The sequence below is a fragment of the Sciurus carolinensis genome, chromosome 3 (assembly GCF_902686445.1).
Source record: "Sciurus carolinensis chromosome 3, mSciCar1.2, whole genome shotgun sequence".
NCBI lineage: Eukaryota > Metazoa > Chordata > Mammalia > Rodentia > Sciuridae > Sciurus > Sciurus carolinensis.
In genome coordinates, this window is record NC_062215.1 from 84,636,951 (window position 1) to 84,655,447 (window position 18,497).

General features: G+C 37.9%; 1 protein-coding gene across 1 annotated transcript in view; it reads left to right on the top strand.

The window, feature by feature from the left end:
• The first annotated feature begins 14,801 nt into the window (after window positions 1-14,801).
• Window positions 14,802-18,497, top strand: part of Slc35f5 (solute carrier family 35 member F5) — a 39,577-nt gene continuing 35,881 nt past the window's right edge. The window contains exons 1-3 of the mRNA XM_047544846.1: window positions 14,802-15,105; window positions 15,943-16,033; window positions 16,186-16,327. Coding sequence (XP_047400802.1) covers window positions 15,066-15,105; window positions 15,943-16,033; window positions 16,186-16,327 — 273 coding nt within the window. The 5' untranslated portion in view covers window positions 14,802-15,065. The remainder of the gene's footprint in view (window positions 15,106-15,942; window positions 16,034-16,185; window positions 16,328-18,497) is intronic.

The window sequence follows — 18,497 nt, forward strand, 5'->3', positions numbered from 1 at the left end:
TATTTATGGCCTTTAAAAGCTGCTAGGAGGACAAGAAAGAAGTGACACAAGAATTCAGAAAAGTTGAGGATATTGACTCCAATGTGTTAATTGTAGGCTAGCTTCTTTGGAACGGGGGCCTTCTTTAAGAAAAATAGTCAGATTTGATTCATTTTTAAATGTTATTCAGGTTCCACAAACACACAACACACAACAAATGTGTATGTTGGGAAGGTAGGGGCAGTAATTTTAGATTAAGTAACTTGGGGAAAACCTCTCTGAGGAAATAATGTTGACATGCTTCAGAAATAGTGTAGGGAAAAGAATGGCAAATGTAACGTGCTATGACAGGAAAGGTTAGGAATGATGGAGGAAAAACAAGAAGGTAGTGTGGCTCAAGTTGAAAGTCAAGTAGTTTGATACCTCTAGCTTTGCTGTTTTTGCTCAAGTTTGCTTTGGCTACGTGGGATCTTCTGTAGTTTCATACAAATTTTAGAACTGTTTTTTTCAATTTCTGTGAAACATGACCTTGGAATTTTGATTGGGATTTTCTTGAATCTCTATATTGTTTTAGTTATTATGGATGTTTTAACAATATTCATTCTTCCAATCCATGAACATGGGATTTCTTTCCCTTTATTTGTGTTTTTCTCAATTCTTTCATATATGTTTCATTGTTTTCAGTGTACAGGTCTTTATCCTCCTTGGTTAAATTTATTTCTAAGTTTGTTTCTTTTGTAGCTTTCATAAGTACAGTTGTTTTCTTGATAGCTTTTTTGGAGTTTGCTGCTTTGGATATTCAGGTCTTAGTGTATGCCAACCCTACAGATTTTTGCATGTTAACTCTGTACATTACAAATTTTATTATTTTTTTATTTTCTTTTTTTTTTTCCCTTTGTACTGGGGATTGAACCCAGGGAGTCTTAACCACGAGCCACATACCCAGCCTTTTAAAACATTTTACTTATTTATTTTTTTAAAAATATTTTATTTTAAGACAGGTTCTTGCTAAGTTGCTTAGGGCCTTGCTAAATTACTGAGATTGGCTTTGAATTTGTGGTCCTCCTGCCTCAGCCTGCCAAACCACTGGGTTTACAGGCATGTGTCACCATGTCTGGGTATAGTATTCTTTATAACATTTTCCTTCAGACCCATTGGCTTGTTTTTACTTGTCATTTTATGACACATTTCATGCTCCTCATCTCTTCCTATCTCTGTGCCTTTGTGAGATTCTATGTTAAGATACAGGTCTTTCATCCCTTATTTAAGTCAGTAAGCATCAATTATTTAGCATATATTATGTGCTTAACAAGATATTAAGCCAGAGGAAGACAAAAAAATAAACATGAAATGTACTACTATCATCTCTTGAAAAGACAATATTTCCACTTATGAAATGACTAGGTTATAGCTCCAGAGTAAACATAGACAAGTGTGAAATAAGCTACAAATGCTCAAGGAATTGAGAGAGGGAAAGGAAGGAAGGCAGGCAGGCAGGCAGGCAGGCATATATTATAGGATCAGAGTTAGCCTCTGACTCTGTGTTGAGTACATAGTTGCTCTTCACTAGAAGAACTTTTGGTGCAACCTGGTCACCAAAAGTTTTTAAAATTCCTGATGTAATTCTGTAGTGGCCCTTAAATTGAGAATCATTGTACTAAAATCTGAAAAATATTACAGTAAGCAAAACCAGCTGCTCATTTTTATGCATTTTTCTGACATTAGCTGACCTATTTCTGTCTGCAATTTTGAGATGTTTACATTGACCTCAAGCATTTAACTTTAAATGAGAGTTCCTAGTAGGTGGATTCCTCCAGGGAGGATTTAGTTTATTGTTTAGTAAATCTGTGAATACTGTATTTCCAGTCATGGGTCAAGGTATATACTCAACCTTTGCACTGTTGACAGTGGAAAATACTTTTTTGTGGGAACTGTTTGATATATTGTAGGATGTTTAACAGATCCCTCCTTGCTACAGTCAACTGCCAATACTACCTTCCTCATTATGGCAACCAAATGTCTCCAGATATTGCTAATGTCCTCTGAGAGGTTAATCAATCCATTGAGAATCACCCTATTAGTCTGAGATCCTCAGAGACTAAGGTGATTTTTGATTTACTTATTATTGTGTGTCACGTACTATATCTGGCACATAGTAGGTACTTGAGAAAGAACTAATAAATCAAAGCAAGGAATTTCTAACTTGCCCACTAGGACTACTACTATGTTTGCACTGATTTGTGTCCACTAGAAATTGTGCCAGGGATTGAATTAAGATGGGTTGGATTGGCCCATGTAATATTTATAATGAAAGTGCATTTCAGTCAAAGTTCAAAGATCCGGTTGACCAATTATAAGACATAGATAAGTCAGTGTGGCATGCAATTATCTTCAGAAGATTTATTCCTTCCATTTAAGGGAAAAGATCATTGACAGTTGAAGTCTGGCAGGGAAGGTGGTGGGATGAAGGCAACTGACATCCTATCAGTGAAAACCCATGCAGATATTCAAAGGAGCTGGCTTTAGTGCCACTGGTGGGGTGATTTTCTTGCTCTATAAAAAATATTGAAGGCTCAATCATGCTAAACCATCAGAGACCCTGTCTGAGCTGCAACAAATTCACAATATGAAAAATAATCTTTTAATTTGCTTATTTTTGTCTGACAAAGGCAAAGAATTTATTTTTTCTGAAAATCCACCCTAAAAATCTATCTTAATCTGGTGCAGGATGTTGGTATGGGATAGGCCCTTGTGGGGTTGGAGGAGGGGTAGCAAGTGACACATGGGAACTCTGGTTTTTCACTTGGGTTTGCTATGAACCTAAAACTGCTATAAAAATAAAGTAGATGATAAAATATTTTCTTAACATTTGCTAAATGTTAATGCTAAGTTTAGTGGACTCTAAATGCACTTTTCCAGTTTTTCTATTTCATATGTCCTTCTCTTACACTTAAAGACCTCAAAAAATTATATTCAGTCTAATTCAGTGATAACAGCTGCTCCAAGAATACACTATTGAGACAAACTTCTGGACAGGGGAGAAACTAAAGTTAAATTCATTCTAAAGTGAGGACTCTGAGAGCTTTTTTGCTGCCTGGTCTTCTGACCACCCACAAATTCCTAATTTTGAAAATACTTATTTTATTTTATTTTTTATATTCATATATCTATTTATTTATTATTTGTATTTAAAAAATATACATGACAGTAAGGTGTATTTTGACATATTATACATACATGGAGTATAACTTATTCTAATTAGGATTTCATTCTTGTGGTTGTATATGATATGGAATTTCACTTCACTGGTGGTGTATTTATATATGAACATAGGAAAGTTTGTCTGATTTATGCTATATATCCTATTCCTATCTCTCTCCCTTCCCTTCATTCCCCTTTGTCTAGTCCAATGAACTTCTATTCTTCCCTCCCTCCCTTATTGTATGTTAGCATCTGCATATTAGAGAGATCATTTGACCTTTGTTTTTAGGATTGGCTTACTTCACTTAGAGTAATAGTCTTCAATCCATCCATCTACCAGCAAAAGTCATGAAGTCATTCTTTTTTTATGACTGAGTAATATTCCATTGTGTATATACACCATATTTTTTTTTCATCCATTCATCTGTTGAAGGGCACCTAGGTTGGTTCCATAACTTAGCTATTATGAATTGAGCTGCTATAAACATTGATGTGGCTGCTTCACGGTAGTATGCCGATTTTAAGTCCTTTGGGAATATTTTGAGGAGTGAGACAACTGAGTCAAATGGAGGTTCCATTCCAAGTTTTCTGAGGAATCTCCATACTGCTTTCCAGAGTGGTTGCACTAATTTGTAGTCCCACCAGCAATGTATGAGTGCACGTTTTCCCCCATATCCTCACGAACATTTACATTACTTGTATTCTTCATAATTGCCATTCTGACTGGGGTGAGATGAAATCTCAGTGTAGTTTTAATTTGCATTTCTCTAATTTATGGATATAATGAACATTTTTTCATATATTTGTTGATCATTCTTATTTCTTCTTTTGTGAAGTGCCTACTCAGTTCCTTTGTCCACTTACTGATTGGGTTATTTATTTATTTATTTAGGTGTTAATTTTTTTGTGTTCTATATATATATTCTGGAGATTAATGCTTTATCTGAGGTGCAGGTGGCAATGATTTTCTCCCATTCTGTAGGCTCTCTCTTCATGTTCTTGATTGTTTCCCTTACGTGAAGAAACCTTTTAGTTTGATATCACACCATTTATTGATTCTTGATTTTACTTCTTGCGCTTTGGGAGTCTTGTTGAAAAAGTCAATTCCTACGCTGGCAAGTTGGAAAGTTGGGTCTACATTTCCTTCTAATAGTCACAGGGTCTCTGGTTTAATGCTTAAGTCTTTGATCCACTTTGAGGTGAGTTTTGTGCAGGGTGAGAGATAGGGGTTCAATTTCATTCTGTTACATGTGGATTTCCAGTTTTCCCAGTACCAAATTGTTAGAGGCTATCTTTCTCCAATGCATGTTTTCGGCAACTTTGTCTAGTATGAGATAACTGTATTTATGTGGGTTTGTCTCTGTGTCTTTTATTCTGTTCCATTGGTCTTCATGTCTATTTTGGTGCCATTATATGCGAGATTTGTTATTATAGTTCTGTAGTATAATTTTATGTCTTAATTGAATTCTAATACCTTGAAAGCACAATAAAGAACACTTTGGATGAAGACGTAATACTCTAGGTCTTTCAGATTTTGAGACATTTACCTTTTAAAACATAGCTTAACCATATCCTAATATCTACATACACAATAGCTCACTCCTTTAAAAAGAAAAAAAAAAAGGGAGACCCAGAGGTATAAAGGTATCCCCCAGGGGAAAATTAAGGACATTTCCAACTCTCTTATATTTTGCCAGACAAGGTTTTGCTTGATATATCCCATTATTACTTAGTTCTCAACTAATTTCATTGTGGAGCTGGCAGCAGTCTCTCTTATTCTATTAGTGTCCCGTCTCCTTCCTGGTACAGTTGACTACCAATTTTCTCTCTAATATTCTTTAAAGGTACCACATACAGTAGAATTTGATGACACTGTTCTATACTTATTTTTTTGGTTCTTATGTTTCTAGGTCCTCAACCAGTTTTATCCACTCAAAAATATGTGCATGTTCCTGGTACTCTTTAAAGCAGTCCAGATGTGCAGATTGTCTGGGATGATATTTAATACTCCTCATGTTAATCCCACATTCCATTCATCAGCCAATGCCATTTTCAAAATCTATTTCAATCTGTCCACTTTTATTTCTGTAACTTCCTATCAAGTCTAAGACACCACAAGAGAAGTTGGTTATTACCATGTCTTTTGATGAGCTTTAGGGGCAAAACCAGTTCCTTGAGGGCTTTCCTGAAGGGAAGTTCTCACCATTTTCAGATTTCTATGGTACTCTGACCACAGAAGCAAGTCCCCTTCAACAAAGTCGCTTCCTAGAAAGCACTCTCACATGACTTGGGGTGAGGAAGAGAGGTTAGATGGGTTTTTTTCCTTGTCCTTGCCAACACGCTTGAGAGTAAAACAGGCAAATTAGTGGTCAGAAGTCTACATGGAGAACTGCAAGATCAAGTACAAAATCCATCTTTTTTCTCCTTAGGGCTCCTAGTATTGTTTTGTTTAGTCTTTTATGAAAGTATTAATTTTACCAAAGGAGAGAGGTGCTCTTCCATGTCCCAACCATATACCCGCCTCTACTTGACAATCAGTGCTCACAAGTCCACTGGGTCCTGGACAAATAGAATTTCTGTGACATAGGCTACAACATAAGGACAGTTAATAATGAGGGCATAGTTTAGGTGCCCTCCACTCAGCCTAGATTTGTGCAAGCTTTCAAGTGGGTACACGTTCATAGCAATAGCTATATCTTCAGTTTCACTGGTTATACTCCAACTGCCATGTACACATGATATTGGATCTTGCCCCCCAAAAGATTTCCTATCCCTCTTTATATGTTTCTGGAGTGCCTAGACACTCCTCACCTGTGCTCACAGATAAGCTTTATTTTTAACAATAATTTCATTAAGATTTGTTCTTAAGTTTAATTCACAAAACATAAACTTAATCATTTCATGATGGACACTTTGATGACATTTTGTGCATTCATAATGTTGTGCAACTACCACTTCCATCTAATTCCAAAACATTTTAGTCACTTCAAAAAGGTAACCTTGTCCCCCTTAAGCAGTTGCCATCCCACCTCCTGCCCGTGATCCCTCTCTGTATTAACTGGAAGTCACTAAATTATGCTCTGAATTACAGAATATGTGACCTTTTATGTCTGTCTTCTTCACCCTAGTACAATGTTTCCAAGATACATCTGTTGGGAGAAATCCTAGTTCTTGGCTAGCAGCAGTGAATGTCTCAAGTGTATAACGGAAAACCTTCACACATTCACACCTGTCAGGAAAACCTGCGGAGAGGAGCATTCCGCTCTGGCCACCTAGGAAAGTAAATAACTGCCCCAAATTGACCTAGTGTTACCAAGGGAACCTGTATAGGAGCCTGGTGGTCTGATCCCCCGTGGCACATTGTGATTGGGCAAGAAGCCTATAAAATGTATCGTTGTTCCCACAATAAACGAGTTTGCAGGCTGCTCGCCACAAGCCTGCTTTCACCCAACTCCTGGAGTCTGGGGGTCTTAACTCTGCGTCCTTACCCTGTGTCTGAGCTAGCCTAGCACCACTACATACATCCACATTGTAGCATCGAGCAGTACTTCATTCCATTGTGTAATAATCTTGAATAATACTCCATTGTATATATGTACCTCAATTTGTTGATCCATTCATCAATTCATGGACATTTGGGTTGCTTTCTCCTCAATTTCTTACAGGATTTTCAAAGGAAGTATCCCTTTCTTTCTTACTAGCCTTCAGTATGAATCATTTTCCAGCAAAATCTCAATCTTCATATACTATCAGGCATCAGTTTGCCAAGCATTCCCAGATAATCCTGAATGCCTCTTAGACCCAAGCTAGAATTCCAACAGTGTAGAAGTAAAGAAGCTCACAAGGAAGTCTAATAAATTCATAAAGCAACACATCTTGATTTAAGATAACTGAACTATGGCCAATGCATGTATATTTGCTTATTTATGCAACTTTTTGGTTGTGGTGTCCAGAAATTTGACACATTTCTCAATAGAAGGTGGAGCCTAATCTCCCTCTTGTTATATGTGGGCTAGACTTAGTGACTTAATTCTAATAAATAGAATATGGGGAAAGTGATGGTGTGAGTTCTGAGGCTAGGTCATGAGGACTCTGGGTTTCCCCTCTGCTTTCCCTCTTACACTTTTTTTGTCCTGGGAGAAGTCAGCAAGCTGCCACGTCAGGAGGACACTCAAGAAGCCTATAGAGGCCCTAATGGTCTAGCTCAGTGGTAGAACCCATACTTAGCATATGGGAGGCCCTAGCTTTTATCCCTAGCACCCAAAACACAACACAGAGAACAAAAAGTTCCTGTGGAGAGGCCTACATGGGGAGTTGCTGAGGTCCTGAAGCCTCTTGCCAACAATCAGCAAGGAACTGAGTCCTCCTGCTGATAGCCACCTGAGCACTCTCTTAGAACTGTATCCTAAAACTTCAGTCAAGTTGCTCAGATGACAGCAGTTCCACTATTCTTTGACTGCAACCTCATAAAGAGACCCTGAGCAAGAACCACTACACTAAGTCCCAAATTCCTGACCCACATAAATTGTGAAAATAGTATGTTTCTAAGCTGTTAAGATTCAGAGCAATTTTTTCATGCAGAAATATGGAATCAGGATTTTTGTTGTTGTTGTTGTTTTGTTTTACAGTGCTTGGGTCCTGTACCACCGAGCTGCTTCCCAAGTCCTTTTTATTTATGTATTTATTTGAGACAGGCTCTTACTAAGTTGCTCGGGTTGGCTTTAAACTTGCAGTTCACCTGCCTCAGCTTGCCAAGTCTAGCCTTCAGTATGAATCCTCTCCACAGGAACTTTTTGTTGTGTTGTGTTTTGGGTGCTAGGGATAAAAACTAGGGCCTCAGAACTCACACCATCACTTTCCCCATATTCTATTTATTAGAGTTAAGTCACTAAGTCTAGCCCACATATAACAAGCCACACCTGGCTCAGCATATGTTCTTGAATGAACTGGACTTTGTAGGGCACAAGCAGAAAATCATGTTTTTCTTTTCCAACTTTCCCCCTAAAAACTTACTTGCCCTATTTGTTCTTTGTAGTCCTGAGATGAAAGAGTAGGCATGTTGCTTTGCTTTACTGAGTACTTTTAGATATCAGAAAGTCCATTTTAGTCTTATGGTCTTGTAACACTCCATCCATTTAAAATACACCTCTCTGCCAATTTAGGCCTTTTCAGACTGGAAAACCTGCGGTTGAATTTAGCTCACTTTTTTTTTTGGTATTGGGGATTGAACCCTGGGGTACTTTCCCACTGAGCCACATCCTAAGTCATGTTTATTTTTTGAAACATACCCTCACTAAATTTCTGAGGGTCTCACTAAATTGCTGAGGCTGAGCACAAATTTGAGATCCTCCTGCCTCAGTTTCCTGAGTTGTTGGGATAATAAGCATGTGTGGCTTCATTTTTTAATTTCTAATCTTGCTCTGTTTCCTTTCCCCCATTCATAAGGCTACATCTGATACTTCCATGGGTGGGGAACAGAGTAGAGGAAGAAAGCCAGGTAAGAAGGAGAAAAGTCTTACTTGATGGACTGGTTTGACTGTAATCTGGCTTTTGTGCCTTCTGGGGATGGTATAGTTCTATGCCAGAATCTTCCTGTACTGACTCACCAAAGTTGGTTGTTAAATTATCAGGAATTTTACAAGGTGGTAGTTAAGTCCAGTCATATTAAAAATTAAATTATATGTAAACTTATAATTAGGTAAATATATTAAACACAAAGGTAGTAAGTACTTATTACCTCTGGATTATTTAACTATTGTATACTTTACCATTATCTGTATTCTTGAGCTTGTTTATATCTTTTATGTATGTGTGGTGGAAATACTCTATTATGGTGTCCTACTGTACATCTTTTTTCCAACTCCATGTTCAGTGATGTCATTTTGGTAATTTGGACTAGACCTTGGCAGGAGTTGGGAATCATAAAATCATGCCACAGAAATCAGATACTATAAATCTGGGTTCTTAACCTGGAGATCTGGTTGTTGAACCTTTACTAGAATACTGAATGTGGATTTATGTTCTCATGAATGCTTCTGCTGAGAGATGTGTTATATTTCAATGCAGATCTTTGTTTTCATGAAATATTTTTGCTGGGAAATGTGGATCTTGTTTCCCTTACAAATTTTTCAAGTAGTTCTCTGTTAGAGGTACCACATCCCTCTACCCAGCCCTTACTGAATAAAATCCAAGTTAAGAATTCAACATGGCTTCTTCCTATGGGATCCATTTCTGTCCCCTAAGAAATTCATCTTGTTTTGCTCTGCTTGATCAGATCATTCTCGTCAGTGTCCCCTTTCCTTATTTTGCTGTCAAAGCAGCAAGCCTCTTATAGGCTCCCAGATCCTCTCACTCCCAGACTCAGGTACCAGATCTGTGTTTTTTATTGAGGCATGTCTATTGGTTGTGAGGATTTTGAAACATGTCCATAAATACAAGACTTTTCTCAATAAAAGGTGGAGCCTATTCTCTCTCGTATTGTATGTGGACTAGACTTGGTGACTTACTTCTAATAAATAGAAGATGGTGAAAGTGATGGTGTGACTTCCGAGGCTAGGTCATAGGAGACACTGTGATTTCCGTTTTGCTTTGCCTTTTATACTTCTTGTTCTGGGAGAAGTCAGCAAGTTACCATTTCATGACAACACTCGAAAAGTCTGTGGAAGGGCTGGGGGTATAGCTCTGTGGTAGAACACATGCTCAGCATACAATTCAGAGAATATGAGCCAAGATCTTTGAATGTTCTTTTGAGGTGGCTATTCAGCTCACCAGATGATTGTTTTAAAAAAAAATACAGACTCTTCCTTCTCTTCAAATCTGTTCATGGATTCCTAGTCTACACATAAAGCCTGGACATGAATGTTGTCTTGATGATAAAACTGGGTTGGAATATCCCCTTCATAAGTCTTACATGGATTGTATAACACCCCACCTTAGACCATGGCTGTCTTTGCCATCTATTGTTTTTTCTGTGTTTTGGGATGGAAGAGGTCTGCTTAAACCAGTAGACAATAGGAATAGTCACATACAACAACCTGCTACACATATGGTTGGTTAGTCAGTTATTTGCATTCAGATGTTCTTTTTTTGAGAATCAAATCTAGGCTGTACATTTGTCACATGGGGTTGGGAATGGTTCCAGGGACTATCAGACTCAGGCTGAGTTGTTCACTTAGCAACTAGAAGCAGATAAGAGCTCAGGTGTTGATGTAAATGAGAAGAGAGAGACAAGGTTGTTCTGAGCAAGCAGTATCAGATATCAGGAGCAGAGTACATGGGAGGTGAGTGAACAAGTTAGAAGCTTAGGAGGTCTAGAACATGCTGGGAAATAGGTGTGGCTGTAAATGAGTTCCTTATTACTATGCTCTTGTCTGTTGGCATGGGCATCTCAACGAACTGGGAACTTGGTCAGCTGTTTAAGACAAAAGGTGGGCATGGGCAATGATAGTTTAAATTGCTCAGGAGCCAATAAGATGTGCCTTTTACTTTCTTATCCAATTCCTTACCCTTTATGCCTTCAATATTAAGGTATAAAAGAATGTGACACTCCAGTGACCATTTTCACACAACCATCAGTTGGGTGTCCTGCATGATACAGAGTGGTAAGAGGATACTAAGAAATGCATTTAGGCTCATTATCTTCTAACTTAGCAAATGCCTGGTCTAATTAGACGATCAGTTTTATCTATAACATGATTTGAGGGCAGACCCCATGGGTACTCCTACACCACCACACTGGTAGGCACTGAGTGGATAACCAATAATATCTGGTTTATGTTATTTCTCTCCAGCTGGGGGGGGGTAGGTCAGTAGTAGAGCGTTTGCCACAAAGTGTTTCTCTTACCTAAAATCCCTAAGGTTCTCACTGCATATGAATTAAAAGTCCAAACTCTCTTGCCTAGTTTCAATTTCTCCAGAACTCACCTGACCTGTCTTAGTTCTCATTACTTCACTACATACATAACTGTTCTCTGTCAAACCAGTTTTATAACCTGTCTCTGGATACACCTTTCTCTCTTGGTCATGCATTTTTTTAATCAAGAAAAAAAACCAAACCCTTTCCCCTCCTGTATTAAAATCTTACCCATCATTAACATCAAGGTCAGATTCCACTTTTCTGAAGTCTTTCTGTCTATATCTACAGGAAGAGATTTTGCCCTCAAAACTTTGGTTCGTGGCCTCAAAACATGACAATGAATGGGGGTCAATCTTGCACTGATTGCCTAGAAATGCCTATTCCATAGATCTTTGGAACTTTTATGTAAATCTCTTCTGATATCTTTATCTTTCAACTTGCCCTCCCCAAGTCTATCGGGTTGGATTGTATATAAAACACTTACCAACTTTAACCTTAGATATCTCAAAACCTCCCAGGTTTATGACTTCATATGATTTACTCCATAAAATGAAGGTTCAAATCTAAAAAGTCTTTTTATATAATACATATATCTTTTTAAAAATTGTGAACCTCAATCCATTTAACCACATCTTAGAAGCAAATCAAGTCAACAAATATTTACCAAAACTACTATGTGCCCAGGATTCGGGTAGGTGTTAGAGAATATATGACATATGGTTTATGCTTGTGAAAGACTGAATATACAAACAATAGATAGAGCACATATAAAAACAGAACTCTGACCCAGAACATCTGCACTAACCAGTCCAAAAAGGCAAACTATTAAAAATGGTCAGGACTTAGTACCTGAATCTTTTTCTTTTCTCTACTATAAAATGTTTTTACATTGTGCTGCTTGCCTTTGAGTTACTGCCAAACACAAGTGATAATGGCTGTCTGTGTTGGCAAGCTGCAGATCCAAGTCATCCTTTGGTATCCCTGGAATTGGTTTGAAGACCCCTGGATTCCAAAATTTGAGGATGCTCAAGACCCATATATAAAATGGCGCAGTATAACCTATATGTCCTCCTGTATACTTTAAATAATCTGTAGATTACTTATAATACCTAATACAAAATAAATGTTATGTAAATAGTTATGTTTATTTAGAGAATAATGACAAGAAAAAGTCTTTATGTGTTCAGTACGGATGGAATTTTTTTCTTGAATATTTTCCATGTGGTTGGTTGAATCCATGGATATGGAACCCCGCAAATACAGAGACTGATTGTTCATATAATTTGCTTATTCTCATTTGGATGTTTATTTATTCCCATACATGGAATTCACAGAATTATTATAGTTGGTTTCAACTATTAACCTAGAGACCCCAAAAATTCAGGACATAGTCATTTGCAATTTTATTAGGGCTTGAATTTAAATTGTAGTCTTTAAGAGTGGTATACTAGTTAATGACTAACTTGTATACACACATATTTATTTTTACATTCATATTATGGCATATGTACTTTACTAAGGAAGCTACATTCTCTAGACTGCATTTCAGGGTTGTTTTTAAGGTGTCAGATTTATAATATGATGAATTTTAAGAGAAAACAATAGGGTGATTTCAAAAGGATCTAAAGAATAATTGATTTTGAAGAGTAAAAAGAAAATTAATAAAAATAAAAGATCAAGTCTATGAGACTAGGAAAACTGTGCTACTAATCCAAAAGAAATGGGAACAGGGGAAAGGAATTTGATATAATGAAAAGAGCAAGAGACAGCACAATGTTCAAGTTCATTCAACAAATATTGACTGCCAATTGACTGTAAAACACACTGTTCTAGATGCTGTATGTATATACACATGTATATACATGTACACACACACATACACACATATACAGTGGAGAACAAAAGTCCTTACTCTTGTAGGACTTGTACAATTAGGATTTGATAGGAAGGGAAGGTAAAGACACATTTTTCTAAGATAGCCACAGGCACACAGGCAGATGAGTTGAAGTTGGCTGGCAGAGTGGTGAATGCCTGTAGTCCCAGCTACTTGGGAGGCTGAGCAGGAGGATTGAACCTAGTTCAATACTAGCCTGGGAAACTAGCCAGACAGTAGAGCACTTGTCTAATATGTACAAGAACCTGGGATGCACCTCCAGTTTTCGGGGGTGGGGGGAAGAGTTGACTTTATCAGGCCAGACAGCAATTTAAAAAAAAAAAAATTGAGGTAACTAAGAACTTAGCCTTGGTAAGGTACATACATAGGGGAAAAACCAGAGGAATGCATGAGCTGGTTATGGTGGTACCACAACAAAGAAACCATACCAGAGTCTATTTTTATAGGATATTCCAGTGGAATTTCCTTCACAGAACCCAGGGAAAAACATCAATAGAAGAATTAATATAGGTTTTGAGACTACTTGAAGACAGTCTGCCTAGAAATACTTTAACCAACACAATATTGGCAGCACTTTTTTTTGCAGATGCTCTGGAAATATGTAGCAATACTAGTAACTTACATACAAAATACTACTGTTTGCATTATTTGAAGTAAGAAATCTATATTTACAGATGAAGACAGTGAGGCATGATGGAGCCTTGATAATCTTTAAGACTATATAACAACCTGTAGTCAGATTAAGAATTAGAACCCCATTTTTATGACTCAAATTCTGAGAGATATTCATAACATTATTTTTTCAGACTATATACCATATATGTAGCATATAAAGTTCTTATGCATATTAAGAGCCTGACAGCCTAAAAAATGTTAATGAAAATAAAAATAATCTAGTGTTGGAATACTTTAATGCCTGCAAATTCTCCTAAGTAACAATTTGAAGTAGACGATTACAGTTTTTCTACTCTGAACAATAAATTTCTGAATGATTTATTAGAGGTGCTTCACGCTTATAGTTCGAAACTGATTAAATCAACACAAAAACTTCATTGTCAGTAGAGTACGCATATAATTATGCGTACTAGAGTATGCTATATACATACATGGAGTATGTATATAATTTCATGTAATAACAAAATTTATTTTCGCATCAAGATGTTAAAAATGTACTTGTGGTAGACAATTCCAGTTAAATTACAGAACACTTAAGTCTCGTTTCTGTTTTCTAAATACAAATCACGATGCTGGTCAAGCCTCCTTTCTTACTGGATATTTAAAAAGAAAATATACACTTCAATAACACTAACATTTGTGATGTTCTTACTACGCATCACGAGGTCTAAGTCAAAACTTTACGTTTGTAAATTTATGTAATCCTGGAGCACGCGCGCCCACACACACACACACACAGTCTTCGATTTTTAGATGAGGAAACCTAGGGCCAGGAGGATGAGGAGCCTGCCCAAGGGCACAACTTGTAACTCCAGGAGTTAGCCTCTAGTTCACATACAAAATGCTCCATGAATCGAAAGTATTCCCAAGCCAACTTTGCTTCAGTCTTCTCTAGGAAGGCTATTTAAAGTTTCGTGCCCTTTTAAGAAACGGAGCTTGCTAGGGGAGGTCTAGACGTTCGGCCTTTTCCTAGGTCCTTCCCTTTTTCCCCGGTCACTCGCCCACGCTCCCATCTTCTTCCCTCCTATCTCCTCCCTTCACTGACACACCTCCTCACTGAGTGCCCTGCTGCTGGCAGCATTCCACACCACGCCGCCGAGTCACCCTGGAGACGCCCCCTAGCGCGGTCGGTCGTCGCGCCGACGTGACGTAACACGCGCGCCGCCGCTGTCGGGCCGGGGGCGGGGCCGCAGGGCGGGCCGGCCGGGGGCGGGGCCGGAGCCAGGCCGAGCTCCGGGCCTCCGCAGCCATCGCTGCCTACGCTGTCCCTTTCCCTCGCTCACTCCTCGCCCTCTTGGGCCGAGTGGAGTTGAGTGCCATCAACGGCCTCGCCCCGAGGGGCACGGCTGCTTCAGAGGCTCTGCCTCCATCGCCGCGCAATGTCGGGCGCCGTGACGACCCTGTGATTCCGAGGCCGCGGCCGTGGCGCTGGGCGGCGGCGGGGCCGGGCAGGGTCCGCTCATGGTGCCGCCACGACGCCATCGCGGGGCAGGAAGGCCAGGTAAGCAGGCAAGGAAGGGCCCGAAGTCACCTGAAGCCAGTGCCGGAACCCAGTGCCCTCAAACTGCCCCGCCTCCAGCCCTCAGTGGCAGCCGTTGTGTCCCGAGACGTGACGGTCTCAGGGGACAGGGAACGCGGGAGACTGATGGGCATCCGAGCAGAATCCAGACTGGTAATAGAGGAAGCTGCTGGTGCTGGACGCCTCGGATTGACCTAACTCCCTGAGGAAACGTCACTCGCTACCCCCCAGCTCCCAAAGAGGAGGAGGATTCCATTAAACAGCTGTCACCCCACCCTCCTCGTAAATCGCTGTGTCGATCTAAAGTAATTAGATGTAGTGACAGGGTAGGTGGGGGAGCATGGAAGCTCCTTTTTCTTTACCACGGGCACTGAGTGGAAAGTTTCCCCGCAGGACCCACAACAAATCACTTCCTCTCAAATAACCACATTTCACTGGAGATCAGGGACAGAAGAAACACTTAGGTAAGGGCGCATGTCTACACACTGTCCCTGGGGTGGATTCCCCTGGAGGGAGAAGCCAGTGGGAGTTCGTTATCTAAAACTCTCAGAAGCTATTTTCTAGTATTTAACTATTCTTAAATATGCTGGAAATTGAGTATTTCTTTCCCACCATGTCATACTTCTCTGAATATTAATTTGAAGTGTACAATGGATAACATGAAAGTCTAGAGAAAAGTGTTGGTTATATTTAACACATTTTTGGTATTTTTCTTTTCTTTCAGTTTGAAGGTGAAGAGTAAAAAGGTGATGAATCTTGAGTCGTCAACGTTTTCATAAGCAATTTGTGTGTGTGTGTGTGTGTGTGTGTGTTTTTTAGGTGCCCTGAGTTCTACACCTCCTTTTAGACTGAGAGCTGCCAAGTTTTCAGGCGTTGCTTTTGTGAATCTAAGAGAGGCCATTAAAACCAGGTAAATTCCACGCTTTTATATGCTATATCACTTTCATACTGAATATTAGTTAACAAATGTTAGATGTTTCTGTTACACTCCTTTTCTCATTTTTATATGGTTTTCTTTGGAAATCATTTCTAATGAGATGTGTATTTTCAAAAAAAAAACAGATTGCAAATGGTGTGTGTATTTATCATGAACCGAATGAATTCCCAGAACAGTGGCTTCACTCAGCGTAGGCGAATGGCTCTTGGGATTGTTATTCTCCTGCTTGTTGATGTGATATGGGTTGCTTCCTCGGAACTTACTTCGGTATGTACCTCTTCTCCAGGAATGATGGTATAATAAAAGTGTTAATGTTTAAAAAAAGTATTAGTGTTAACCTATAGTATTTCTAGCCATTACAAGTTCATGCTTTTTAAAACAGTATTTCAAATATTGAATTATTTATGTTTTCTTTAATACTGGATCAGTGTCATTTCAAGTTAAAACTGAAAGCATGTTCTTTGTTGTCTCATACACTTCTTGTATATTGTAGGGAGGGTTACTTTAGAAGGAGAGAATATTCATATTTTAATATGTGGAGGTGATTTTGTTGTTTTTCTTCTAAATTCAATTTCTTTCTCTATAAATATTATTTTCTAGTGAGTAACTGTTCAGGATACAAAACAGTCTTTCACCATTTAGTAGAAAGTAAGACCACTGTTAGGCTGGAGTGTAACTCAGTGATAGAGCACTTGCTTAGCAAGTTTGTGGCCCTGGATTCAATTCCTAACATCACTCATGCATGTGCACACAAACACACACATACACACATGTATGTAATTTTGGACAAATGAATAAAAGTGATCATGTACAGGTTACTTATGCATATGCTGGGTACATTCACATTAATGTATTTGCTGATATAAATATTTATAAAGTACACAGTATTCAATGATTACCTATAGTTAAATTTTTTGTTTATTGATGACCTGTTGGTAGTAATGTGGTATTTTGAGTTCACAAGCTAGTTTTTCTTTCTACTTGTATACATAATTCTGTCTGGTTTGTAATCCCTATAAAAAAGACTGCAACTTTTGTTTTCAGAATAAACTCCATTTCAACCTTTAATTATAAGATAATATAAAAGAGGAAATTAGCATTTATAAAATGAATTTAAATGTCAAAAGGGACAGGTGTTTTCACATCACATCTAAGTAAATAGTTGACCCTGACATTCTATCCTGTGATAAATAATTTTTTAGCCATTCTGGAATTAGGCTTAGGAATACAACAATTTTTCACATTAAAACTCTTCTATAATCTTTTAGATTAACATTCCGTAATTTTACCTCAAAGAAATCTAATGTTGACAGAAAATTAAAACTGTCCATTAAGTTTTATAGTTTTAAGTAAATTGTTTTGTTAGGATAAAAGAGCACCTGATTAAATTATAAGTTAGCAATTTATATCTAAACAATGTTAGAAAAACCCCAACCAACTTGTTTTTGGGAGTACTTTCACAATGTATGCACGTATCAAAACACCATATTGCATACAGTAAATAAAATTTTTGTTTGTTCAACACCTCTAGCAATCAGGGAAATACAAATCCAAACTACACTAAGGTTTTAACTCAGTCCAGTCAGAATGGCAAAGAACCAAATATAAATTAATAGAGTAGTGAAAGAAAATCTAGTAGAGGAAGGAGAATGGGAGAGGGTAAGGAGGATGGGAAGGAAAAGGGGTGGGAAAAGGGAGGATCATGAACTGAAATAGATTTATTTTCATGTATGTTTGAGTTTGTCGGAATGAACCCAACTGTTATATATTACTAGAAAGCTCTAATAAAATATACATATCATTACTTTTTGTCAGTTATACCTCAGTAAAGCTAGAAGAAACCTTTATTTAAAAAAGCAAACTGTTTTAGTAAGATTTTATAGTGTTTTTATCTAAGAGCACTGCAATATGTCTTAATTCTTCAACTAGAATACTTTTCAAATAAATTGTGTATTTCAAAAATAATCTTATCTTTTCATTAAATGTTCTAACTCATGCAAAGTAGATAGAATAGTATAATAAATTTCCATGTATCTTTCACTTACCTTTCACAGTTATCAGATTTTTCCAGGCTTATCAGACCTGCTCAAAATTTTTTTCCTTGAGTACTTTTTTGTTGTTGTTCTTTGTGGTATGTGTGATGGAACCCATAAGCACTAAGCTACACCTGCAACTTTTAATTCTTTTGAGACAAGATCTTGGTAAGTTGCCCAGACTGACCTTGAACTTGCAATCCTCCTGCCTCAGCCTCCCAAGTAACTGGGATTATAGGAATGTCTTACCACACCTGACAATCTGGAGTATTTTAAAATAAAAAAAAATAAATAATTTTTTTTCCTGTTTCCTTCAAAAATAAAAGCAATTTCTATTTTTTAAAAAACACTACCCCTATACCATAAACATATCTAACAAAATTAACAATAATTCCTTAAAATCA